At 41.7% G+C, this 27,779-nt stretch overlaps 1 protein-coding gene across 2 annotated transcripts in view; it reads right to left on the reverse strand.

Annotated features, from left to right (window-relative positions):
* Window positions 1-396: 396 nt before the first annotated feature.
* ARHGAP10 (Rho GTPase activating protein 10) overlaps window positions 397-27,779 on the reverse strand; it is a 110,616-nt gene continuing 83,233 nt past the window's right edge. Inside the window, exons 20-23 of one of the 2 annotated variants that reach the window (XM_081021350.1) lie at window positions 19,362-19,521; window positions 14,210-14,344; window positions 13,084-13,163; window positions 397-1,798 (exon numbers count right to left, since the gene is read on the reverse strand). In XM_081021350.1, coding sequence (XP_080877476.1) covers window positions 1,545-1,798; window positions 13,084-13,163; window positions 14,210-14,344; window positions 19,362-19,521 — 629 coding nt within the window. In that variant the 3' untranslated portion in view covers window positions 397-1,544. Of the gene's footprint in view, window positions 1,804-13,083; window positions 13,164-14,209; window positions 14,345-19,361; window positions 19,522-27,779 lie in introns of both variants that reach the window. The other variant, XM_081021351.1, reaches the window with a different exon arrangement.

Genomic DNA, 27,779 nt, shown 5'->3' on the forward strand with positions numbered 1-27,779 from the left:
AGGGGGGGAAATCAGGGATTGGGCTTTCTGACACTTTCTGTTCCTCAACTGACACCCTATTAAAACAGTTAATAGAGGGATCACCTATTTCTTGTTTTTGCTGCAAAAGACTTAAACAGTCTTGTGGCACTCTAGAGGCTAACAAATTTATTAGACAATTATCGGTGAAGTGGACTGTAGCCCAGAAATATTTACTAACAATATAATTGTTAGTCATATAATTTAAAGTCAATTCAGACCTGACACTTTTCACAAATTTGCACTTTGGGCTAAGAGTCATCAATTACATGGCAAGCAAAGGGATGTGTTTGGATATAGGAAGCATAATCTGAAAACTTCTGTTTAAGTAGTTCCATCGTCTCTCTATCAAACCCGGAGGCAGAAGAAAACAAATCCTTTTTATAAAAAAAAAAGTGTTGTATTTAAACAACTCTGGTCATAGCAAATTAATAATACATGTGAAAACTTACAATCATGAATGAACAGTATATTGCAGTAAAGTGAAGCTTCTTTCTTTTCACATTAACTGTGATGTGAAACTGGCAGTTGAAGAGCCTTTCCATTATTCTGTTGGAAATAAGCAGTGCATAAATTATCCCTGATTGTACGCAAAGTTACATGGACAACTAAGACTCAAAGTAGATGTGATACGTAGTCAAGTGTATCAAACTTAAAAAAATAAATAAATCCAAAAGCAGCCTTGTGGGGAGCAGGTTCCTTAAATCTTTCCCTTTCAGTTTTTTTTTCCTGGTAAAAAAAATCCCCTCCACCCAGCTGCTTGAAGATGAAGGGTGGAGGGCTTCTGGGGGGGTGGGGATGGGGTAGGAAAATAGTTGTAGGAGAAGAGTTAAGCAGTTCTCCTTCCAATTCCTCCATGTCAGTTTTGGGACTTGTCTCAAGGGAAAGAAAAAAGTAACAGCATGCTACTACTAGTTTGAGCCTATGTAAAAGTGAACTTCCGTCAACAGATTATCAAAACAGTAAACATACTTTCCACAGCATTAATAGAGAACAAGATGTCCTGATTCCAATAAGTTGACGGTAGGAGGAAACCTACAGAACTCAGAGGATCATATATGTGCCTTTAAAATATATAATAAGTGAAGCCATATAATTTGTATAAATTTATCTGCACCACTGTGGACATTTGAAAGCTGTATTTTATTCTTACTTCCTGTGAGTGTAAATTAATGATGCTTCCACCAGCTAAATTTCTCCCTTTCAAAATAAGGGAAAACTAAACTGACAATTAACACTGTAGTAGCCTGCTTTAACCCTCACAAAGATACCAGCTTACACTGAACTACCAACATTTCCCCAACTTTTTCAATAAGGTGGGTAGGTCAGGCTGGCTGGGGACTGGGTTGGAACCAGAAAAGATTCAAATGTCTCAGATCGTTAAGAGTAAAAGTAAATACTGCACAATCAAGTCTTTTTTTGATTTAACATTCATCTTACAAACATACATATGTATAATTATGACTCTTTACAAACCTAAAGTACTATTTTTAAAATTACCCACCCTTTCCCCTCCCCATATAAAATTACTGCTCAATTCCTATTTGGCAAAATATTAAGTCTTTATACAGATGAAGGTCTTCCATCTCATTGTCAGGTCCTGAACTGATTAAAAATAGGTGAAGCCAAAGAGAAGCAACTGAATCATAAAATCCATGGATACCATGTACACCTTCCAGGCATTCAACGAAGAAAACTAAAAAAACTGGACATAGTTTTGGGGAATGAGTCCTCTCTTCCCATTTAGTGTTCCTTCTAGCCAGCCGGGTTCCCGTGAATACTGCACTGTTGAAAGAGGGGAGAAAACAGACACACTCCTATTAATCCACTATTTATGACAGAAGTCACAGAATTGTACAGCTGGAAGTCAACGATACAGCTTAAGTCCATGAAACTCTTTTACTCACAATCACAAACAGACAGAGGGAGTCTTTTGAGTCTCTATTTTTCCCAGAACTACTGCTCATTTAATTACAGATTTGTATGAGGGCCAAACTCTTGCATGAGTCTTTTTCATGATAGATTCCCGCCCCCCCCCCTTCAGCGACAGTACTTTAAGGAGGGTGGAATCTTGAGCAGAGGATCTGGTGATCAGTGGGAGCGAAAGGGCTGCTTTAATGTTTCCCTACCCATCATTTCCTCAGCGTTCCCTACCCCATTCTGATGTTTCTCCACCATCAGCAAGGAAAGACACAGGAACTTGTACCATTTAATACTATTCTATTTGAAGATGAAACTCCAAGCAGAGCTAAGAGGTAAGACTGCCTTTAAAGGCTTATTAGAGATACAGAAGTAGGAATGTGGTCTCAAAAATGCCCCCCCCCCACCAAGCTTCACCAACTTATTAACGTAAAATTGGCACCGTCTTTTGTTTTCTAACCGATCACAAGAATAGCCAGTCCGACGATGAAACCTTGTAACAGGCAATTTAAAGAAATTTCAGTATTTGGGAGAAGAAATGATTGCGGATATCTTTAAAAAGTTAGCGAGGTAGGAGAGAGATTTTACCTCCACTTTCAAGTCTATTTTTGCAGGCAAAAGGGAGAGATTTGTATTTTTTTAAGTATGATATTCTGAGGCTGTTCAATTCTGCGTTTGTGCAGAATACTGAAACACATGAGCCCTGAATATATTACACATGGGAAAGGTAAATTTAAGCACACACACAGGATGAATTTTCTTTAATTATCTTTTCACATAATTGTAGAGTTGGAAGGGTCCATGAGGGTCATGAAGTCCAGCCCCCTGCAAGGTAAGGAATCTTTTGCCCAACCTGTCCCTACATTGCTCCAAAATTGCTTGAAGTGACTGGGGAAGCATTTCCTCATGCAGGAGGCACCTAAATAAAGAAATATTCCTTCATTCCCAGTAATACTGGGGATGCCATAGTAATGTTCAAATGGACTTGTTTTTAATACTGAATCAAACAGGAACCCTTTGTCCACCCAGGAACTCACTGGTTCTCCCAAAGATCTTTGGGGCTGGCCTCCACTTTTTCTAATCCCACACATTAAGTTACTAAGAGTTTTGCAAATAATACCAATGCAAATCCATAGGTAGCACAGCAAACACTGCAGTAACTGGATACCTACTACAAATGGCTTGTAGGAGGATAGTGAAGCCATTATCACTCCCACCTGGCAAGGTGCACCAAAGTCTTTACAAATGTTTGATGCATACAGCTTCAAAATCACAAAATATATATTTACACTGATGCTCCTTTGGGGTGGGGTGGGGGGAGGAGGACAACATAACTCAATGGAAAGTTTTGAATATCAAAAGGAATACTAAGAAAAATACCACTCTCAAATGGAAGATTAAAAAAACTATAATTGGCATAACATTTACCCTTTGTAATTTTCACTGCATAGGGTAAGCACACGTTTTAAATGGACTGATTCCACATCCCCGCAATTGGGTCTCTAAAAAGTTCCTTCACAGCAGCTGACACACGACGACATACATATTAAGATTGCCGAGACAGTACAGGTGAATACACATTAATCGGGATACAAACATATTAGACAGACTACTTCTGCCAGCAATTATCTTAAAGGTTAAATTATAATTGGCCCTATTTTATCCATACTAAGCAGCCTTTATTTTGCATTATAAAGCTCACAGGAGTCTTGTCAGTGACAGGGCGATGGCTCAAACTGATGGAAATGGATATACCAACATTGTTTACAGTTCAACTGGCCATTTAATTTTGAAAGAAAGAAGAAGAAAAAACAACTTTTTTTACCCACATGTAGTGCTTTTGTCTTAGCACTAAGATTGGAAAATGTATGCGGTGGTGAAGCTATTGAGACATGTCCCGGTTCACTGCATGGCTGAAAATGCTTGCACTGGTGACATAAAAAGGTAAAGGTAAAGGACCCCTGACAGTTAAGTCCAGTCGCGAATGACTCTGGGGTTGCGGCGCTCATCTTGCTTTACTGGCCGAGGGAGCCGACGTTTGTCCACAGACAGTTTTTCCGGGTCATGTGGCCAGCACGACTAAGCTGCTTCTGGCGAAACCAGAGCAGCACATGGAAACGCTGTTTACCTTCCCGCCAGAGTGGTACCTATTTATCTACTTGCACTTTGACGTGCTTTCGAACTGCTAGGTTGGCAGGAGCTGGGACCGAACAACGGGAGCTCAGCCTGTCGTGGGGATTTGAACTGCCAACCTTCTGATCGGCAAGCCCTTGGCTCAGTGGTTTAGACCATAGCACCACCCCCGTCTCTACTGGTCCTCAGCTGCAGAGAAGAATGCTCATGTTCCCCAAGAAAAGGCCATCATAGATGCAAAAGAGAGGCCTTGTGAATTAGCCATTATCTGAAGCTCAGAGTTTAAATACTACCTCATGGAAGATACAACATCTGCTCATCTTCAATAGTTCTTGTCCACAGAAGTAAATTTAAACTCAAGAAAGCTATACCAGATCATTTCATACCTGTTGAACCTATTATCAATGTTTAACAGTACCACCAGGTTTGTTCTGGGTATAAGCTTTCTGAAGAAGTGTGCATGCACACGAAAGCTTATACAGTGGTGCCCCGCAAGACGAATGCCTCGCAAGACGAAAAATTCGCTAGACGAAAGGATTTTGCATTTTTTGAGTCGTTCCGCAAGACGAATTTCCCTATGGGCTTGCGAGTTCTTGAGAGTTTGTTTCCTTTTTCTTAAAGCCGCTAAGCCGTTAATAGCCGCTAAGCCGTTAATAGCCGCTAAGCCGCTAATAGCCGTGCTTCGCAAGACGAAAAAACCGCAAGACAAAGAGACTCGTGGAACGGATTAATTTCATCTTGCGAGGCACCACTGTACTCAGAACAAACTTAGTTGGTCTCTAAGGTGCTACTGGACAATTTTTCCCGACTGCGTCAGACCAACACAGCTCCCTGCCTGAATCTAGTACCACCAGGGGCATGGTACTTAACAGAGTGACTATCAAAAAGAGATCTCTAGGTAAGATGCCAACATACCAAAATTTGAAATGGGGGAGGCAATAGACAGGAAACAGAAGGAGGTATAGGTGACCAGGGTAAGAGTATGCATGCATTCAGTTCAGTTCCGCATACTTAGACTGAGTTTTAGTGAGGGAAGAGAGCTAGGGAATCACTAATGCCAACTAGAGTTTGCTACTGTAGAGTTTGCTTGGATCCCTACTGGTCCAGTTTAGGCAATTCTGAACATGGCACATTCAACTTGGATGATAACTTTCTCAGAATCAGTTCTCAGTTCTCCCAAAAGAGCTGTCTCTACCCCAAACCTATATGAGGCATCTCTTCTGCACTATGTCTGGCTAATGACAATAGAATTGGACTCATACAACATAAAGATTAAACGTGAGAGACTGTGGTTGTACAGACTGAAATGAATGAGCTTACGCGGACACTTCTGCACTGGGGCTGCCTGTATGCAACAAATTATATGCATAATTTCTGCCGCATTAACTGAAATGTCTTTGCACTGCACAGAGTCTATTAGGCTTCCATTTGAATCACTTAAGCTATTTTAGTCCCACTAAAATTGGTGGCACAGGAGTAATTTCAAAACGAGCAGGGTATAATCCTGCTTGATGTCTGTGGGATCTCTCTGGAATACATGGTTTTAGGACTGCGCCACTTTAGCTTACACGACAAATCAGCTCCTCTGTAGCTATAATTATATAAGTTTTAACAATCTTCCTTTAGCTAACCATGATAAAGAAAATCTACTCACTAAGACATACAGCCTTTCCCTCAGAACTGACATATTTTTAAACAAATACAAATTGCCTTCATGTGTAGTTTTGATTTGCAGAGGGAAGATAAATATGTCCTTTCACTTCAGTGAGCTGTACTATTTCCTGGCAGTATATTTTTAAATCTATAAATATCAACCCTATATTTATCACAGAGAAAGCAGTTGTGGTGCAGGGAGACGAAGTCACCTTTCATTCATACACACCACACATGCCCATTCTCTCCCCCTGCCATGCTCACTCTTACCCACACCATTCTAGTATTCCTTAGATTTGCTTCTCCCATGTTGCACACTCCAAAAGTCTCATAAGGGAGCATGTGTGTGAGCCAGCTGACTGACATCTATCTACTTTCTTGACCCCAGTGGTGAGGACCCTTTCCCAAATCCATTCCTTCATGGACAACCTGGGGCCACATGCCAATAGTGGGTGAGGCCAGAAGCAAAAGTGGCTGAGCTACGAATGTCTCTCTTAACTCTGTGCAGCAGGCAACATTCCCATCAGAAGCTGCACGTACCCCACCTTCCAAAGTACTAGAGGAGAGTGTGGAGCAGGGCAGGGTGAGATCTGGGTGTGTGTGGCTAGAGTAGAGTCCCAAGGAACAGATAGAGGGGTCTGGAGGGCCACATTTCCTTTAGTCTCTCAAGGAAGTTACTCTGAGGCTATTCTAAGTGGGGGTGACACCGATAGAACCGGAGACTTTCTTTTAGCTAACAATGCACCATAGCACATCACATCACATGCATGTACAACTTGTATGGTGGTGAAAGAGTTATGACAGCAGTAGCTGCAATGAAGTAGACACCTCATGGCACATGAAAGGGAAGCTATCTTGAGGGCATCCTTTGCTCTTGGCACTGTGTGGAATACTGCACTAGCCAGTAGTGCTTGGATTAAATCTCCCCTGCCTCCATTGCCCAGGTTAAAACTGCATGGGCAACTTAGCTCGCAGATGCACATGATAATTAATGACATGCCCAGACTCTCACTAAGTTATCTGTTACCTCATTGTCACATTGGCTTTTTTCCCCTTACTCCCAGACAAAAAGTGGAAAAGGTGTTAAGAACAACTCTTATTAGATCCTCTCAGGTAATTGTTCCCCAGAAACTATCTTAAAGTGACTGCCAACCAAAGAGGTACTTCCCTCTTTTTTTGGTAGTACCCTGCAATGATGACAGTAGCTACTTGAGGTAAGAAGGAATGCATGCTATTCATTTTTTAGGAAATTTAAAGATACATATGCCATGTCTTTGTTGTAGCTTCCACTGGTACAGAGGCCACAGGAAGTAGAGTATGTCTGAATAACAGGCGGTGGTTTCCACCCCCAAAAACAGTTCTCGTCACAAAAGGTACCAATTTTGCACCCTAATAAAACAATCCTTATAGTTTCAATATCTAGCATGTGTGAGAGAGTTCCAATAGATTTTCACCTCATTTGGTTTCAGATTACCAAGAAGCTAAGGACTACGGGCACCTATAGCCAGAGTCACATAATCATGGCAGATATTTTTTTAGATGTCTCAGTTCTTCCACCCCTTTCAGAAACCCATGAATGAAGAGAAGCTGCTTTTAAAAGTATTTTGACAATGTTTAGAAGTGTCTGTAGCTAGAAAGGATAGCAATGATCTTTCTTGCATTCCCTTCACCACTACAGACTCCACTTTATATGTGGAGCCACCATTATTGTGGATGGTTCTGTTTTAAACATTGCATATGTATGCACAATGCATTAAAACCGAGTGCCAGCTATGCAGATGGGCACTGGGAGACCCTGTAAGGAGCTTGAGCTTCCCAGAGATGGGTTCTGCCCACTTTTGCATATGCCCCTCGGAACACCACTCATTGCTCAGAAGGGAATGTGGCTTTCAGGAGGAAAAAAATGTTCCCCACCCCTGCTCTACAAGAATTCATAGATGGGAGCCTCTTCTTTAAAGAGGCAGAATAGCAGGTAAAAACAGGTTAGGAAGGAAGGAAGCAAGAGCGATCTCTTTACTGTAAGCTTTGAATCAGCAGTTTTGTCCTTGGGGAAAAAACTGCTTGGGAAAAACCATTAATCAGTTGCTGAAAGGCTGTCCAGTGCCGTAGCCTGCTATTTGCCTTCTGCAGCATCAGGCTGAACCAACAGCTCTGAGGTCCAGTCAGCAGATTCTGGATCTGCTGCTGTATCCAGCCTCTGCCATTCACTTTTTCACTTTGAGCCAAGTCCAGCCTACATCCGACCCCCTTATCCCCACCCCTGTTCAAGCAGGAGGAGAACGAAGCTAGGCGAGAATGGGGAAACTCTCTTAATTCCACAGCTACCTTAAGGGTTCCTCACTTTAAAGTATGAAAAAGAAAGGGGAGGGGAATACAGATGGAGGGGGGGGGCCAAGAGGAAAAATAAAATGGAGGTAGGGAGGGGTAAGAAAGATATAAAATTTCCCTTAATGGAAGTGGCACCTCATGTCAGACACTAATTTAACAGTTATTTTAATGGTTGATACTAACAGTATGTCAATTTGATTGATGCACTGTCACTTTGATAGTTAAAGTTATTGGTAGAGCAGCAGAAATGATGTATTATTATCTTAATTCTTCATTTAAGGGCTTATTAAGGCATGTGGGAATTTAAACTGAGTGATGAATTTGAATTGATTCCATGGAACTGGTACGCAGTCTAAGTGCACAAGGGGATAGGAAGGGAGATCAGGAATGGAGGAGATGTGACTTATTCAGAGGACTGTTGAAGGGCAAACGAGAACAAGATGGTTTTACAGATTTAGTAAATATGGGAGCTTAACTAATCATTCCCTCCAGTAATGAAAACTTCTGTTACACTGTGTTTGGAATTACCGTGCTTTTTAAAGCTGAAACCACCAGCAATAAATGGGATTTCACAATGGAGGGAAGTGAGCAAAGGATCATACTTGTTCCAGACTAGAGGCAGAAGAATTGTAAGACAGCCAAGTTTGAACACAACACCAAATTATTCAGGATATTAAGATCTTGAGCAAAAGTAAAGAGCTTAAAACAGCAAAAAAGGGTAACATTCAATGTAAGTAACTTCAATGTGTAGGTATCATGGTAAGTTACTTTATAACAGGGTTAGATAATTTGTCCATGTAGTCTAGATTTTCTACCCTGAGCAGCAGTGGCTTTCCAGGGTTTTGGCAGAAGTATTTCATATCACTTGTCACTCATTTTTGAAACTGCAGATATGAGGGATTGGAACACAGGAATTCTCCATGCAAAGCAGGTGCCCTACCATGAGCCAGAGTCACGCCCCAAGACGCCCAGGAAAGAAATCTTAGAAGAACAGGATGTTGCTGAACTGGCAACAGCGCAGAACAGAGCACATGGGAATCTTTCTCGCATTACCCTACGAGCACATCTCCTTTCCTATAGTGTGAAGGGAATATCAGAAGCCTTGGGTCATATGGGAATAGCTGCAGCCTGAACTTATATGTGGTTCTGAGTTTTCTGATCTTAACTTCGCAATGCGGAGAGAAGCCATGCCACAGAAGCTCATACGCGCGCGGGGGGGGGGGGGGGAATATGAAAAAATGTAAAGGGGCTGTCCATTTACTGACTGGGGAGCATCTTCCCCATGCCTAAGAAATTTTAGTTTAGGACAAACCCTGAAGCTGAGAGGTGGTGGACACCCTAGTTGCTGTTGGAGTACAACTCCCATCATGCTGGCTGATGGGAACTGCAGTCTAATATCACCTGGAGGATCCCCTCTCCTAGAATAAAGAGTGGCATGCAGGAGGTTTACAAAATTGATAAATGGTGCATGGGTGGTCCAATGTCTTGGAAATTGCCCTGAGAGAAAAATTAACTGATGTGAGCAGAATAAAAAGAGGTGTGAAATACTAGTTTATAAGCACTTGGTATCTACTCACTGCGTATACAGTGAATCAAAGTAACGCTAAAACTCTTGGACGTGATTTATTAGGTTTTTATTTTGTTTACCACTCCTTTTTTAGCAACCCCTTCTCTTGTTTTGTTGCTGTTGTGCTCTTATAGGTTTGTGCCGTATCATGTAGCTTGTACTGTATTTGGAAAAATGGAAACATTCTCTCTCTCTCTCTCTCTCTCTCTCTCTCAGACAGTCACACACACACACACACACACACACACACACTCATTCATTATCAACATCATCATCATCATCCAGGGCCATCTTATTACTTCATCAAATATATACACTGAATGTAAAAATCCTCTAAGTGGTTTACAAAAAAAGATAAAAAAATAAAACGGGGGGGGGGGGGGATTACAACCCTACTTTAAAACATACAAAAGTTAAAATACTAAAACAGATTAAAATTACCTCACCTTTCTAAGCATCTGGGGAGGCTTGCCTAAGCAATAATGTTTTTAGCAGGCGCTGAAGAGTACAGTGAAGGTGCCTGCTTGATCTGAATAGGTGGGAAGTTTCAAAGTGCAGGTCCTGCAATACTCAATGATCTGAGTTCTTACAACAGGGCCATACAAGGAAACTTGATTGGCTGCAGGGTTCTGTATGAAACCAAATGCAGTACTTTACACAATGCATAATTAAGCTACAGAATAATTCATTGCCACCAGACGTGGCTATTAGTTCAGACACCTTCCGAAAAAGACTTGCCAAATTCACAGAGGATTGGTTCATCAGTGGCTATAAGCTACCATAATGGAATTATCAACACTGTGTCCAGAAGCAGAGCAGCTCTTAGCACAGCTTCCAGCCAGCCAAGACTGGGCTAGACTTTCAGCTTGATGTAAGTAAAGAATTCTCACCACAGAATGGGTTCAAGGAGACTCTGAGCGGAACAAGCAGAAGGGCTGCAATATATGCTCTGATTTTTATTACAGGCTTCATTAGTAGCCTTGGCTGCTGGGTTGAGCTGACGTAGAATGTCCGAGAGGAAAACCTGGGACAAGCCATTTTTGAAGGTAAGAAGAAGGTCATCTTTTCCTGTCCATGAACCTGTCCAGAAAACGGGCTTTAGAAGCCCAAGAGAGCAAAGCTGTCTCCCTTCTCCTTCTCTTTCACCCAAAGACACAGCTCGAGTAATGGCAGAAATTGAACAGCAGTGCTCGCATTACATTACTATGGACACGTGCACATGTAGTTTGGGCAGCTTGTCTGGTTCTGAAGCACTCCCACGATAGCTACCTGATCTGGAAGGCATTGCTGTGGTGGTTCAGAGCCACAGGTTTGAAGGTTTCAGTGTGTTCTGGGAATAAAGACACACATGGAAACTCCCATGCTGCTACAGTATTTCTTTCAGCAGGACCTAAGAGAGAGGATCTTAGTGCTTTCCCCCTTTTGAGGAATAAACACAAGGTGTGACATGCCTGAAAATTCCTGTGCTGTGAACCACATGCTCCAGGAGACTGTCTTGTCCTCAGATTTGACTAGAAGAGTTCTTCACAGATATGCTAAGGATCCCCACCCTTACAATAAATTTAAACTTGCTTTCAAGAGAAAGCTTTGAAGAACTATATATTTATCTAATTCCTCTTTTATCACACTTGACTCAAACACAATCTGGCTGCAAGGTAGATTTTGACAGGAAGCATCTACACCAGGCATGTTTTCTTAACAGTAAATATTCAGGCCAGGTGCATAGGAATAAAGGGGGGAAATAAGAGGAGATGATAGAAAAAGTCCATTTCCCCCCTATCCGCTGCAACAAAAATAGCAGAATCCAGGGACATCTTGTTCAACTAAATGCATATCTGCAAATTCAAACAACGGACTTGATGCAGATTTCTGGTTTAAATTATTCCTTTCCTCCCTTCCTCTGTGCCCCCTTTTCTGGATTCTTTACACGCCACAGCCTGTTTTAAAAATGAGAAGAATATATTGCCAAGCCTTGGGGTGATGAAAAGATTAGGTTCATGAGAAACTTTCCCAACTTGTATTTTTGGGATAATATATAAATGCCAGTAGGGAGCACTATGGGAGAAACAGGCCATATTTAGATGACTTCTTTAAAAAATGATTTTTAAAAAATAAAAAAAGCTTTTTTTCAACAGCGCATTTTATTGGCTCCCATGGACCTAAAATGGAGAGCTCAATGCTTTCTTTCAAAATATGAGTGAAGGGATTGTTGGTTATCCCTTTTGATTTGCCCTCTTACTGAGGATCCATGCTGGCTGAGAACAATGTCAACCATATTCCTATTGGAGACGAGGAGGGAGCATGACTCAGAACACTTTCCCTTCTGAAACCCAGCGAGAACCTACCCACATGTATTTTAGGCACTAGTTGAGCGTACACCTTTCTACCTGGGCATATGCAAGACACTAGTCTGGAGCCTATTGTTCTAGTGTTAAAGAAATTATCTTAATGGTTTAAATGGACTGATATTCCTTTTCAGCCAGGTTTTATTGCACTGTCTCTTATTAAAGCTTATAACCCTCTTTTGGATTACCTCTCTGGTAACGAAGAGAAGGTAATTAATATTTTAAATAAACAAATGAAAGATACAGGTAAAACAACCTAGGAATGGTTTGCCTTCTCATTTCTCAGGACTTGGAGGGCAGCTATTAATAAAGAATGAATTGGTATTTTTCTATACGAGAGGGCAAGGGTGTAGAAGGCATTTCTGCAATGGCTTTGAACAGAGGTGTTCTGGGTCATAACCTATCAGTGAAGATTCTGCTGTCTGTTAAAGCTGAGTTCTCTTGTAAAGCATGCAGGTGGCAGCTTTCAAGCAGCAGCTGAAGAGCAGAATTAAATGAACAAGGAGCCAGTTCACAGCTCCTTGTGGCTATTGTATGTGAAGCATTCCTCTGTGTAGTTTTTACCTTTAAACTCCTGAGGCTCTGGCCCTTAGACACTGAAGTTGGAATGAACACCTAATGGATATTTCTGTCGCTGTCAGAGCTGTCTCCTGCTGCCGCACCATGAATAGTGACTTGGTTTTTGCTAGAATCTACCTCAGCCCTGGATTTGGCAGTAGCCTTCCTTATGACACCATTTTTTAAAGAGGGCACAGGTACTTCCCCCCATATCTCAGGAGATATACCGTATTTTTTGCTCTATAAGACTCACTTTTTCCCTCCTAAAAAGTAAGGGGAAATGTGTGTGCATCTTATGGAGCGAATGCAGGCTGTGCAGCTATCCCAGAAGCCAGAACAGCAAGAGGGATTGCTGCTTTCACTGCACAGCGATCCCTCTTGCTGTTCTGGCTTCTGAGATTCAGAATTTTTTTTTCTTGTTTTCTTCCTCCAAAAACTAGGTGCGTCTTGTGGTCTGGTGCGTCTTATAGAGCGAAAAATACGGTATGTTTAAACCATTCCTTTGCAAGCCATAGTTCAACAGATTTGATTGTAGTTGGCCCCGAAAGCTATAATACTTACCATCTTCAAAAACTGCCCCAATTTGAAAAGATAATTCAGAGCTATGCTCCGCCTCACATGGATACACTGCTCTTGCTTTTCTGGTGACAACAATGAAAGAATATCAAAGATTTTGTCAGCATTAAACATTTTTTGCAAGCTTAAAATTGTTTAATTTTGCACAACATTGTGCATACAGCTATATGGGGAGCAGTTCTATGTGCTCAAATAGTCAAATGTACTAAGACAGCAAAAACCTTTTATGGGAAATATATTACTCTGCCATCTGATCAACAACTTGACTAATGCAGGTTATGTATGGTGCTAATTTGCATTTAACACAAAATATACTGCAAGGCATGCAAAAGTCTATGTTTCCAATCATGCAAAAACACAACATGTTTTATTGGACAATAACTACTACTACATCTCTGTTCAAATACATATTACTACCCTTAGGTTAGGAAGTTACATTCTGGTTTGCACATAAAGCAGCTGATCGGCATAAACCAAAACTGGTACTTAACAGATTAAAGTAAGTAATTTGGCTATTAAAACTGGAGAAATTACATATTCCCTGTACAACTGCTAGCGGTTCTGTTCAAAATTAATGTTGAGGGAGAGGGAAAGAGGGACCTGATGAAAATGGCAGCTTCAACTGCTGCATGATAGCTCCTGTTCCACCCAAAGAGATGATGCACAATGCAACTGCTTCACACAACATGAACAGGTTCTGCCCAAGATAGCATGACACAATTGAAAATGCTAGTTTAAGTGAGTGGAGATTACTTTGCCTCTCGCCACTACCAGTTCGATTCAATTACCTCATTATGGGGGGAGCCACAGTCAAGGCCCATAATGGGGCAGCCTAGTCTAGGCTTTAGGTTTATTTAGACTCTTTCTCCTGTTTCACTTTGATGCACAACCCACACACCAAAATATAGAAATCATTCTTGTATCATGAATGGTAAATTTTTTTGTATATCTCTGTAAGTTACTGAACTTAATATTTAAAAGTTGGTTGCTTAGCATGCTGCCTGACTCCCGTACAGACATCTTTACAAGGGAACAAACAAACCTCCATGTTTTGCTTTTATTATAGCACAAGAGTTAGCAACAGAAAATTAACTAAGTAGCACAATATTACCTTCCAGATGGTCTGTCAGTCTCTCTTACAGGGGAAGGAAAAGAGAACGTTGATGATGCTGGTGTGTCCGAGGTAGATGCTGTACACGCCTGCGCTTTCATCCAGGAGACCATTGATGAATGAATGTCACTGGAGCTGAAGGAAGACATTTTCAAGCAATAAATTAATCATTTGTATCTTCAGCTTCATACCATTCAGTAGTGGACTTTTGTGAATAGGAAGCTTAAGTTTTTAGACCCGTGAAGTCATTAACATCATTTGCCCACTACATTTCCCCCCCCCCCTTATATTATCTTTTAAAATATGCCACCAGGTCTGTACAAAAAGCTTGTAATCACAGCAACCCTCCTAATAAAGGAAACATTTCTGTTTGTATCATGAAGGCAAATATGATTTTACTCTTTACTGAGCTTTATTGCTGTGTGAACCATATAATGCTCTTAGACAAAATAAAATAAAGAGGCTGAGTTAAATACTGACATTTATACTGAACAGGGTTAGTTGGCAGCTAGTGTGTTCTAATGAAAGCCTGAGAACATCAAACAATTGCTAATAGCTTGTCTAACAAGGAGTTACAGGCTGTTATAGTGCCATGAACACTGGTTAATATCCCTCAAGGAGATATGAATAACAGTCTATCAGCCTATTTTGACCTTTTTTTTTCCTTTCAAAAAGGAGATTCCCTTCTCTTTCTAAAGAAACTACACTCAGTTGCATGGCAGTGGCAAGGAGAGGAGAAAGTAACCATGAGAGTGATGAGATGCCATCTAAATTCTAGTATTTAGTCTCTTAGGCTCAACTGAAGTTCATATTTCAAGTTGGTTTACCAGGTCCTTTTAAAGACTTTACAGCCTCCCAGAGACTGGGTTTTTAAAAATATAACCCCTCCTCCCAAAATAGAGCAATATTTCATGTAATTAAAACTTTATTTGCCCTAGACTGACTTTAGCCCAGATCTTTGAAGTGAGAAAGAGCCGTGACAGTGATTGCTGCTCTTTCCTCCCTTCACTGCTGTTCTGGGGGTTATTCTGAACCCCAAAAGCCAAATTCAGGGGGCACATGGGATACACATGGAAGGAGATGGGGCAAGCCCTGTTGCACAAGCAGAAGTCTTTGTGCAGGACTTCTCTGACAGGGTGTGTTTGATGAATTCCGCTTGTTGTATTTACATTCACATGCCATATACATTCCGTATGCCATGTGACATAGTGCATGCCAAATGTTATCTAATGGGTATAGTACAAACTGATTATTATTTAGAACAGTTTCCAACTGGCAAAATAAATCTTGAAAAGGGCAGAAACCTTTGAGCTCCATGCTGCTTTCTCCCCAGCTTTACGAGAAATTCAGTCTTGCTGTAGAAGAAATCACTGCAGTGCTCCTGTCAGATACAGCTTGTGGATATATATGAAGGGTTCACAGACTACAATGCGGCAAAGACAAGCTCTATTTCTGAAAGAAGTGAAATCTTCTTGGATGCAAGTGAAAAGGACTCTGCCTGTGAAATAGCAACATGGACCATTTGCAGCTAAGCTGACTCTCTAAATACACACATTTGGCATACGCGATGGTAAAACCAATTCCTGAAAAGTCAGATCCCTTTGATTACCAATATTACAGTAAGTTAAGAACATATTAAAAGTTCTTAATTAGAAATGTGGGAGCACATATGTACATTTTTAAACTATCACTGATGAATGCAGAGGGTGGCCGAAATAGAAGCAGTAACATTGTCTTCAAAGGGGGGAGGGGGAAACCACACACACTTGTCAATCATCTTTCCTTGACAAGAAAAGTCATTGGGGGTGGGGGTTTGAAACCTGGCAGAAAATAAGCTACAGATCTTTGCTGATATTCAGGAAACAACTCCTGAAAAAAAGATTTTATTGGATGTTTATCTGACTTGTTCCTAAGGTAACTCTGGTAAACAGAAACCTCTTATCTCAAGAATCAGTGAGCAAAGATGCAAAAGGGAGAGAGGCCATAGAAGGAATCTACACCAACTCTTCGATAAAAAAATCCATCTTGTTTAGCAGAACTGTCATAGTTGTCAAAGTCGGCATGCAATGGGCATGGAACTTCGTGTGATTTTAAAATGCTGTTACTATAAAAACTCAGATAATGCACTTTATATTCAATATGCAATCCAGAAAGAACTATACAGGCACCAAGAAATTGATGCGTCTTGCATATTAAATATTCCATGCTGTATGTGAACTTCTGCTGTTGACTGGGGATAAGGATAGGGAAGAACTGTATCCTTAAATCTCTTGTTAGAATTTTGCAGCAGGTTGACCATGACTCAAGGGCAGAAGTTCTTTACTTGGATGAAAAGGAGAAATCCCCCTTGGGAGCAGCATTAGACAGGGCTTCCCACCACATGAAGTGCTTGAGACATGCACAAAATACTGCAGTGGATAAAAGCACAGCCAGTCTAGGCTGCTATACTTTCTTTAAATGTAGACTGTAAACCTCTCAGTGAATCAGCTAGCACATTAGCACAATGATCTTTCATGCCAGTCTAGTGATAGTTGTCCACACTAAAGCACTTGAAAATCATAATTTAGCTGTAAAGAAATAAAAGTAGAAGTTATTTAATCCGGCAGACTACTGACTAAATGAGTTGCTTTATTTGAGAATCAGGGGGATATGTTTTTCAGTTCCCAAAGAACTACTTTGTAAGGAAACTAATATGTTAGGCACCCTTGGACAGAATTGCCTGCCCCCACAAAAATACCATTGTTTCCACAGTAATATACAATTTAAGAACTAAATGTTAGCTTTATTAACTGCACAACATACATGGATTTATAAAGGTGTTTCAAAAATACAAGGGCTATAAAAATACAGGATAGCTTATAGGATAAACAAAAATATTTGCTATGGGGAAAGGCTGTGGTACAGCACATTCTTTGAATGAAGAAGGTCCCAAATTCAATGCCTGGCACCTCCACCTTTCTGAAATTCTGAGAGTCATTGCCAGTCAGTACAGACCATACTGAGCTAAATAGAGCAGTGATGTGTCTTGGTATAAGACAACTTCTTATGTTCCTGTAAGAGCCAGCAACTCAAACCATGGGAAGGCCTAATTTCTCTACTATTCCCCCTCTTGCCCAAAGAGTCATGCATGTTTTAAAAAATACAGATTTAATCCCCTAAGCATCTCTCCAATTCAATCAATGATGAGCTGTAGTATGGCATAGCTCTGCTGCCCACCAAGACAAACCAACCCCATAAGAAGACTATTAAGTGCCAGACAGTGTTCGAAACTCCCATTGTTCTAGGCGCATTTTGCCACAGGGAATTTCATCAACACAAGTAGTTTCTGAGCTCTAGACGCAGTACTGCGCCTAAGATTTCAGATTAAAACTACAGAGTGGAAGGAAAGGACTCCCTACTTTCTGCCTCCCCACTTCCACCTACTCTCTGAAGACTGGAGAATAGACCCTCTTAAGAATATTAGGGGGTGGGCAGGGGAAGGATTGGGTCATGTGAAAAATGAACATGATATTTTAGCTGCAGTTCATTCATTTTCAGCTTATTAAAAAAGTGTGCCTAGACACTACGTTGTTGCACCCATAACCTAGGTTTAAGGTGCCATTTAGCTCCTAGCTTCATATCTCAGTTTCTAACACTGGTGCCAGATCTACCCACAAGGAAAGCAAGAGCTCTCAAATCCAGCCCCTACTTTCAAAGTATTGTCACACAGTTTAAGGGGTCTTGCCTACTAATTTCTTCAAAATTCCACCTTGAGTGAAGACCTTATGGAGGGACTTTGGATTGTGACATACGGTGGCTAAGACTGATGTTTTTGGTAAGCCATTTTACCATGGTGAATGAGGCCACTGGCTGTATAGAAATTTTTAGAGGCATTAAAACCAGTCCAATCTGATTGTGTGATCAGCTAAAGTCTTTGTCGTAACACAAGAAAGAGCAAAAGCCATAGCAGCAACTTTTTAACAAGCAATCAGCCATATAGGCTTCCTTCTGGGTGCTTTGAATTGCAGTAAAAGATTCACTTCTTTAAAAAGGCTTAGTATTATTCACTTTCTACAAAAGGTTTAGCCCAGAATAGAATGTTTCCCTGGGCTACAAAGCACAGAAATGCTATTGCGACTGCACCAGTCTTCAATCTTCCACTGTGACTGCCACTGTGATTCCACATTTCTCTTTTCCAAATGATTGCACAGAGGGTTGAACTTTTAGATGCCATATTATTGGGGGACAAGGGAGACGCTGCACTGCTTCAACTGCTTGCCTTTGTAATAATTCTAGGTTAATTACAAAAATGTTTTGCACTTACTATTCCAAAATACTAAGATACTGATGCATTTTCCCAAATGCAAAACAAACCTAGGGCCAAGCGTTTCCCCACTTTATGTGCACAAAGAACTGAAAAAGAAGTTTGGAAAAGTGGGGGGGGGGGGGAAGAATTTTACTAAGCTGGAGTGTGTGTGTGTGTGTGTGTGTGTGTGTGTCTTGATGGAAATTGCACAGTCTGCCTGAATCCCTGAACTCTTTTGCCAAGAAGGCAGGCAGGGAGGAACAGGGATATAGTGAGTTCTACCGGGATTTCTTTCATACAAGGTCACTATTGTTCTCTAAGCATTTATTATTTGTAAGTGTACCTTATAGGAGACACCATGCAGTACAAGTGTTTGTCTTGGGTTTGCATGTTGTTTAGGGGTTTTTTTGCGGGGGCTGTTGCTGCTTTTCATATTAACTTCTAGTATCTTTTAAATTGTGCTGTGATTTATGCGGAAACTGTTTAATTTGGTTGTGTAGTTTTTGATGTTTTATTTATTGTTTATGACTACTTTTGCTATGTTTGTAATTGTGTATTTTTTCATGTTGTAAGCCGTTTCGTGTTATAAACCGCCTTGAGCATGGTTTTAACTATGGAAAGGCAGCATATAAATATAATTATGTATGTATATATGTATGTCTTGCAACATGAGCTTTAATAATCAAACGTAACATGAGCAGCTGCACTATTGTCATGCTTTTCCTTTTATTTTTATTAGAAAGAACAGAAAATCTGCTTCCCCAAAAAATATTTTAAAAATAGGCAAACATTGCTTTCCAATTTCTTTAGGGTTTGTGAATACAAGAAATCAGTATGCCGGGAAATTTTGAAATGACGAATACTTACATACTGGTTGTCCCGTCTGCTATGTCACCACTGTCAGCTACAAGTTGATTTTTCTCTGCCTCTGGAGGGCTGCTGGGGGCAGCAGTCGTAGGAGACTGAGAAGACAAGGAATCCATGCTACCAGTGGGTGTGCATTCTTTTGGAGGGCTAAGACTGTCACCTGAAGAATGAGCGAGAAATATACATACTGAAATATACAGAAAGGATACTAATTGAAGGCAAAACACAACACAGAGAATACTTGCACAGAAATCTAGGACTCCTTTGGAAACAGATTCTAGTGAATGACCTACGACCCTGGCTTAGAATTGGCTTCAGGCTAAATGTAAATTTAACTATTTATGAAACCCCTGTTCACTAAAACTGGAGGAAAATCACGTGTCAGCTTTTCAGCCATAAAACTATCACATGCCACTGACATAACTGTGGCATCATCTGGAGAAATATGAGTAATGCTCATAATGGCTGTCACTAAACAACTTAAATTTAATATTTAATATCCAAATCTAGCAAATATCAGACATGCAACATTAAATAGAAGCTACAAGCCAGCACACACACAGGTACATTACTTGATCATTCTTTGGTTAATTATTTCAGTACACTGAGTGACCTGGCTGCACTGACAGGATTTTGAGGCAGTGTCTGAAGGCATTTAAGGGCAATCAAGAGGTCATTCTATTTGTTCCATATATATATATATATCCCTTACACCAGCAGCAATCTTCCTGGTAATTTCCAAGAAGCACAGTAACTATGTGACTACTTACAATAACACAAAACCAAACACACTGATGGGGGGGAAATGATCTGAATATGTCACCCTAGAGTAGCTGATAAGCAAAATTAGCTTGTACTTCAAGGTAACTTTGAGGAGTAGAACAATAGTTTCTGAAATGCTGCATTCAATTTCCAGCCTAATCACACTATGGCACATCAGATCCATTACTTCCTTTTGTGCATCATATGCTCTGAGCTGCTGATTTTTAGATGTTGCAGTTCCCATTTGCATGGCATGACAAGAGCTCTTGTAGTAAATTAGATTGTGTGATATTCCAACATCTAATTTGCAGGTACACATGTCACAATACGAAACATATTCTAGGAGATTAAGCGGCAATACAGTAATCTTTTAGAGTAATTTGCTCATTATTATTTTTTTCCAACACAGAGATTAATATTCATATCTTAAAATCATGTTAATGTGCAAATGGCAGAACAAGATTGCTTTTTTCATCCTGGAAACGCACACTGGAAACAAAGAGCTGCATTCTAACTACCACGTGTGGAAGACAGCTTGTGGAAGAGAACTGTCAGAAAAGAGACCAGGCCAAAAATGGATGCATAACAACCACTTTATTTCCAAGAAAAATCAAAAACAGTAGCATAGGTGGCTACCTAAGTTCAGACTCAGTGCCACCCATAGGGGGTATAGCGGCTGAAACTCTTTATTAAATGTCTTATCCTGCCCCCTTGAAACGTCTCTCTAAAGGGATTGGGGGCCTCTGTCAGCATCGCCCTAGAGCCAGTGCACCAACTGGACTCTTGCACCTCAACCCCGACTGGGCTAGGCGAGCTGGGTAGCACCGCCAGAGACCTCCTTCTCCCAGGAAACGGTCACAGTGCTGTGGACTCACAGCTCAGAGCTGAGAGCACCGGATTCACTGTCTCAATAATACAGTCGTTGCGCAGCAGAGTTTTGCAGAGTCTTGCAGAGTATAAACCACTCGGAGAGCAGCTCTGTAGAATATCTTCCTTTTATTCTATAACTACAACTATGATACAAAACTATATACAGAGCTGAATATTCTAAGCATAAATCAGTGCTACACTGAGAGTCTGCAGCTGCTCTTAGCAGCAATCTTATCTCTAGGATCTCTAACACTCTCACTCTCTCCGATACACTGACTGACTGTCTCTCACTCACACACACACACAGATATGTTGCTGGGCAGAATAAGTAGATAGGCAGGACACACCTCCTTCTCTCTGGAGAGTCAGCAGAGACCATCAGGAGATGATCAGGAGATTCTTGGGTATGGGAGGGGTGAAATCTCCTCATCCTCCCCCATTTCATCCGACCATTTCAAGAATCTTTAACATAACTGCAATTTGCACATACACTCCAAAAGTTGTTCTCTGCTTACAACCTTGGTTAACATATCTGCAGGTATCTCTCTCCCGGCATATAAAACACTTTTACAATACCATTGAATAAGCAGCTTCTGGAAAAATCTTCACACACATTTCTTCCTTTCAAATACAAATTGACATTTCTAATTAGGCAGATTTGAACAAACCATTTTTCAGAACTCAAATACACGCTTTCCTTCAAATATCAGGTAAGGAAATAAATAAAGCGTTTTGTGCTACTACTCTCAGCACACTTCATGCTAGGTTTGAAAACCCCACCAGAGTTGCTCGTGACCGCAGTCTTTGCAAACTCTTCAGAAAACCTTTTCGGTGGTACACCCTTGGTTGTTCTCTCGGACCTGCGCAGAACTCTTTGATCCTCTTGTTCTGGTGCTTCCTCCTCTTTGGGAGAATGGGGAGCTAAAGTATATGAAGCTGCTAAGTCTGAGTCAGCGTCAGACTCACCTGAGGCTTTTGGGCTCTGATAATCTGTGCCATCATCTGGAACTACATTGGCATCAGGATTATCACCACCAACAACACTTGCCTCCCTCTTAACTTTCTTTGCCCCTTTTGCACCATTATCACAAATGGGATGATACTGAAAAACGCCAACTCTGTCCCATTGTGGATTATCATCAATACTCCTGGTCAGCCTTATGGTTTTCGTGTCTGTGATCAGAACACGATAAGACCCTTTCTCATATCCTAGGAAAACACCATGTTCTCCACGCTTGCTCAGTTTGTCACCCTGCGAGGTGTGCACCCAAACCTCCGAACCAAAAATTTTAAAATGCTTTACACATGGCTTTCTTCCGTGAAGCATCTCATATGGGGTGCAATTTACACTAGACTGGTACCTCCTGTTATACACATGACAGAAAAACGAAAGAGCTTCGGCCCAAAAGGGATTGGGCAGCCCCGAATCATGTAACAGCGTTCTGATTCCTTGCTGCAGAGTTTGGTTTACTCTCTCACATAAACCATTCTGCCAGGGTGATCTGGGCGTGGCGGTCCTATGCTCAATGCCCTGTTCAGAAAGAAAACTCTCAAACTCTTCTGAACAAAACTCTCCACCCCTGTCTGTGAAAAGACAACGTACATTCTCATTATGTACATTTCTGAGCCATTTACAAAACTGGCGAAACTTGGTAAAGGCTTCAGACTTTTTCTGCAGCATATAGACCCAAACATATTTCGAATAGGAGTCTATCAGAACCATGAAAAACTTTGAATTGCCTCTAGAGAGCGCTAGGGGCCCCACTAAGTCTGCACGAATGACTTCATATGGTTTCTTGGCCTCTCTCCCAGACTCTGTACCTTTGGGAGCTTGCCTTGCCTTACTCTCTGCACAAGAAACACATTTCATGTGGTAGGGACATTCTTTCAACTTCATACCCTGAACCATATCAGGCATTTTTGCCACAGCCTGGAAATTCAAATGACCATAAACGCGATGGTAATAATGAATACATTGGTCATGCAACTTCTCATTCTTATCTACAGTTAAATTGCAACACTTTTTCTCAGTAGCTTCTGCAGTGCCTGTACCTGAAACAAAAGGCAACTGGTACAATCCATTTACACATTTTGCATACAGAATGAGCTTGCCATCTCTAAGAATTTCACAGCGAGATTTAGCAAACACCACCTTAAACCCTTGACGATCAAGCTGGGAAACACTCAACAAATTGTCCTGAATATCAGGCGCATACAGGACATTCTTAATAGTTGCATTCAGGCTCTTTAAGAACACAGTTCCCTGAGCCATACTCGTGAGAACTGTCCCATCTGCTTGATGAATTTCTTTCTCTTGCTTCTCAAGCTGAACAAAGAGATTCTTGTCTTTGGCCACGTGATTTGAACAGCCAGAGTCGACCACGAAGAAACTCCGCCCACGTTGACTGGAACAGCGAGAGATCAAGGCCTTTGAAGTAGCAGGTGCATGGGGATTTCGTCCTCCTCCCCCTCTGCCTCTGAAGTTTCCCTTCTTCTTTGAAGACTTCTTACACTGGAAACTCAAATGGCCTTGTGCTCCACACGAAAAGCACCGCTTCAATTTCAAAGCTTTAACAGCAGCAGTTTCACTTTCACTTTCCCCTGCTGAAGATTCAGGCACATTTTCAAGCACATTTTTAACAGCACAGTTTTCCCGGCTTTCTCTAACAGCCTGTCTGCGATCCCACTCATTCAGAAGCACGCTAGACACATAATCTTCTGTTAGCCAGTCAGAAGGCATTGTGGAAATCTGGGCAGCCACTCCATCATAAGACTCATCTAGGCTATTGATCATCAGCATTGCAAACACAGCCTCTGAAATAGCCAGGTCCCGCTGAACAAGGTCCTGTCTGAGACGCTTTAATTGAGATAGATGGCTAGGCAAATCACCACCTTTCTCCAACTGCAGCCTGCACAGCTTCTTAAAGAAAATCACACTGGAACCAGCATTTTGTCTAAGATGCATATCTCTCAACTTATGCCAAACAGCTTGTGCAGTCTCTTGACCCTCTAAGTTCACCAGCAAGTGGTCTGAAACACTCAAAATAATTGTCCCTCGGGCTTTCATATCTGCAGCATGCCACTCAGCCCAATCATCATCATCATCCTTATCTGGAGGGTCATCTTCTATCGTGTGAAATAGCTTCTCCCTCTGTAAAAGCGCTTTCATCTTTACTTGCCAAACTGCATAGGTTTCAGGCGTGAGGAGAGGAAAGGACAGAGTCATCTGGCCAGAATGTGCACAGGCCATGTCTGCTATTACTTAGAGCAAGACACTTCCCTCGTGCAACACAGATAAAGCCTTGACTCCCTCAGCCACTCTCTCTCCCACTCAGAGCGCAATTAACAGGCAAACAGGGATGCTATCTTCTTCCTTTGGCAGTCAGCAACATACCTCCATAAATCAAGCAGCAGCAAGAGCAACAGCGGCAGCTTGAACACTCTGCTCCAAAACAGCTCTGCTTCTGGGCACCGCAAATCAGTCCAGCATGCAGCGTCCATTCCACCGTCCGGCAATCAGCAACAGAAACCTCTGGCGACTGGGACGCCTGGGATGACTGGAACAACGCCAGGTCAGACGACTGGAACAACGACTGGGCCCATAACCGATGTCAGCATCGCCCTAGAGCCAGTGCACCAACTGGACTCTTGCACCTCAACCCCGACTGGGCTAGGCGAGCTGGGTAGCACCGCCAGAGACCTCCTTCTCCCAGGAAACGGTCACAGTGCTGTGGACTCACAGCTCAGAGCTGAGAGCACCGGATTCACTGTCTCAATAATACAGTCGTTGCGCAGCAGAGTTTTGCAGAGTCTTGCAGAGTATAAACCACTCGGAGAGCAGCTCTGTAGAATATCTTCCTTTTATTCTATAACTACAACTATGATACAAAACTATATACAGAGCTGAATATTCTAAGCATAAATCAATGCTACACTGAGAGTCTGCAGCTGCTCTTAGCAGCAATCTTATCTCTAGGATCTCTAACACTCTCACTCTCTCCGATACACTGACTGACTGTCTCTCACTCACACACACACACAGATATGTTGCTGGGCAGAATAAGTAGATAGGCAGGACACGCCTCCTTCTCTCTGGAGAGTCAGCAGAGACCATCAGGAGATGATCAGGAGATTCTTGGGTATGGGAGGGGTGAAATCTCCTCAGCCTCAAAGTAAGGTGGGGTGCAAACAGCTGAGAAAGGAGGAATGGTCTAAAATCTGGTGATGCCATTTATCACATAGTGCGATTTATGTGATTCCCTTCTCTCCTGGTCCAGCAGCCCACATGCCACACCCCACACTGTTAATCCTTGAAAGGGAGAGGTGACTGGAAAGCCTCCTTGTGTGAGCTTCCTTCTGCTCACAGCAGCGTCAGATTTAGGGCACTGTAGGCTGTTCCCCCACACAGGGCGCCAAGTCAAGGGGGCACAAAACAAAAACAATAAAACCTATATTTATATGGGCACCTGGTGAAAGTACCAAAAGGAATCACTGTGAAGAGAAGAAATATTTTTTTGGGGGGGGGCACCAAAATTTGTCCTTGCTCAGGGCGCCATATTACCGAAGTCTGCCCTTGGATTCAGCTCAATGAAACTAGCACCCAAGGCCCCATTCCAGCAAGGGAGAGCAGTCTTCCACATGCACTGCCATCCAGCACCACATCTTCTGATGAAGATAGAGACATTCACCCTACCTGAGGCTACTAGCTATTGGATATGACCAGAGTTGCAAGCACTCTTAGTTGAAACAAAGTCCCAATGAGCTTAACAGGACTTCAGAGTAGACAGTAACAGACTGCAGTATTGACACGAGTAGAGCAGGATTGAGACCCTGGTTGTTTTGGCTTCAAACGGGGTGGCAGACACTCGTCATTCAACCCTAATTTTCATTAAGTGAAGTATGTAAACGGAATGTAATCATAACAACATGAACTTGTGGAAAGCTCTTTTTAAAAAAATGCAAAATTTCACAAATATTTTCCAGACCAATGGCAAAAGAGATATAACTGCAGGTTCTGAGTGTGCAGGTTGATAATAATATGTTACAACTGTGAATGTCAGAATCAAATGCATTGAGATATCTGGATAAGCTTAAGAAAAGAAGTCACAGAGTATGAAATTTATGTCCCTTTATTAAGTGACATTATGATGCCAAGAACAAAAACCTCTTCCAAAAGGTCAACAGAAGACAGACAACATGAATTAGATTGAGAAGCAAGAAAGACAAATTAGGTTAGAGTGTCGATACAAGTCAAAGCAAATTAATTTACAGTGTGAAGCAGCATGGTTATATCATAACAGCAGCAGACATCAAAAGGGAAGTCCCTCTCTCTTGCAAAGCATTCTCAAATCCTTCAAAAGAAAAAACTGCATAGGGGCTGTACCATTCACTCAATAGCCAGTTTGCAATTGAGGTCTGGAGAGGAACAACAGCAAAAGCAGATAACTTCTCGTAAATATTTCCTTTGCTACCTTTTTTCCAAAGAGGATTGTCGGAAAGCAACTATGTGTAACTCGGATAGTCATTATGGCAGGAATAAAAACCCTACATTGATTCAGGGGTGCATGGAGTGTTAGGGGAGAGTTAGTACCACTGGTGAAGGACATGTGGTGCTCCTTCTAGGGTAGTTTGTCCACCTTTGGTCCCAATCCTGCACTCAACTCTCACCTGTAGCTCCTAGCAGCTGTCAGCATGCGACAGCAGCCACAACCCAGGGAAATGGTTTCAATTGGCCAGCTTAACCGGCTGAGGGTAGCCAATGGGTCTCAAACCTTTGGTGAGTTAGGAACTTCCCTTGCAAGTCTTAGGGCTGAAGAGGGCACCAGATATCTAATTCCTTCATCAAGACAAAGAATTCATTCCAAATATGGGACTAAGGGGCTTAGTATCTGCAGTACATATTTTAGCTTAATTAGCAATGTCTGTTTTACTTCTTTGATATGCAAAGCCATGGGTGAAAAGACGGTTCTGTTGCACTTTTATCCCACCCTTTATCCATGGGACTCAAAGGAACATAGTATCCTCAGAGCAATCACCTGAGTCCAGTGAAGTGACCAGGTAGCCATCTGGAGAGGGCAAGTTGCACCCTCCCATTGTACTCATTGTATGAGTCTTGTTGCCTGAACGGGACCAGGTAAAAGTCCTGTTCTTGATAGAGAAATTCCCATTCAGCTGTGAAGATAAAGACCTCACCTTAAAACCATGGCAGAGCTTCAGGTTGCCCTCTTGTATCTGCTTATACACATTCCTGCTTGTTCCTCATATACACATCAGCTTCCTGCGGCCAGCCATCTGATATTCCCATCACTATTCCAAACTTGCCTCAGCCTACTTCACAGGAGTACATGGTAACTGGGCAGGGGCTGGAAGCTTGGGTGCTAAAACCACTCATTTCCCACAAGAAGAATGTTCTGCATGTTCCTCGGCAGTTTTTGCTGCTTAGGTGCTTCACAAACGCACTTGCTTCATCTCCTGAAATGTTAGCCTTGTTTCACTCTAAGGCATGTTTGCTCACCAAGAACCTCTGTTTTATAGTAGGAAGGAATTGCATTACAAGGCAATTGGCTGGCTGGCTGGGAGAAGACCTAGCCACGCCTAGCATCTTCAAATAAAAAGAACCTACAGATGAGCATCCTCTTCTTATGTGAACCTCTCATCGAGGCAGCTAAAAATAAAAGGATCAAGAAATCACAATCTCATCAAGTTGTTGAAGAGAGTTCACAGCAGAGTCACAGATATTGTGCCAGGGTGTTAATTTAGACCTCATAATTAAAATGCCAAGATATG

This window comes from Podarcis pityusensis (assembly GCF_964106645.2).
Source record: "Podarcis pityusensis genome assembly, chromosome: 9".
Taxonomy (NCBI): domain Eukaryota; kingdom Metazoa; phylum Chordata; class Lepidosauria; order Squamata; family Lacertidae; genus Podarcis; species Podarcis pityusensis.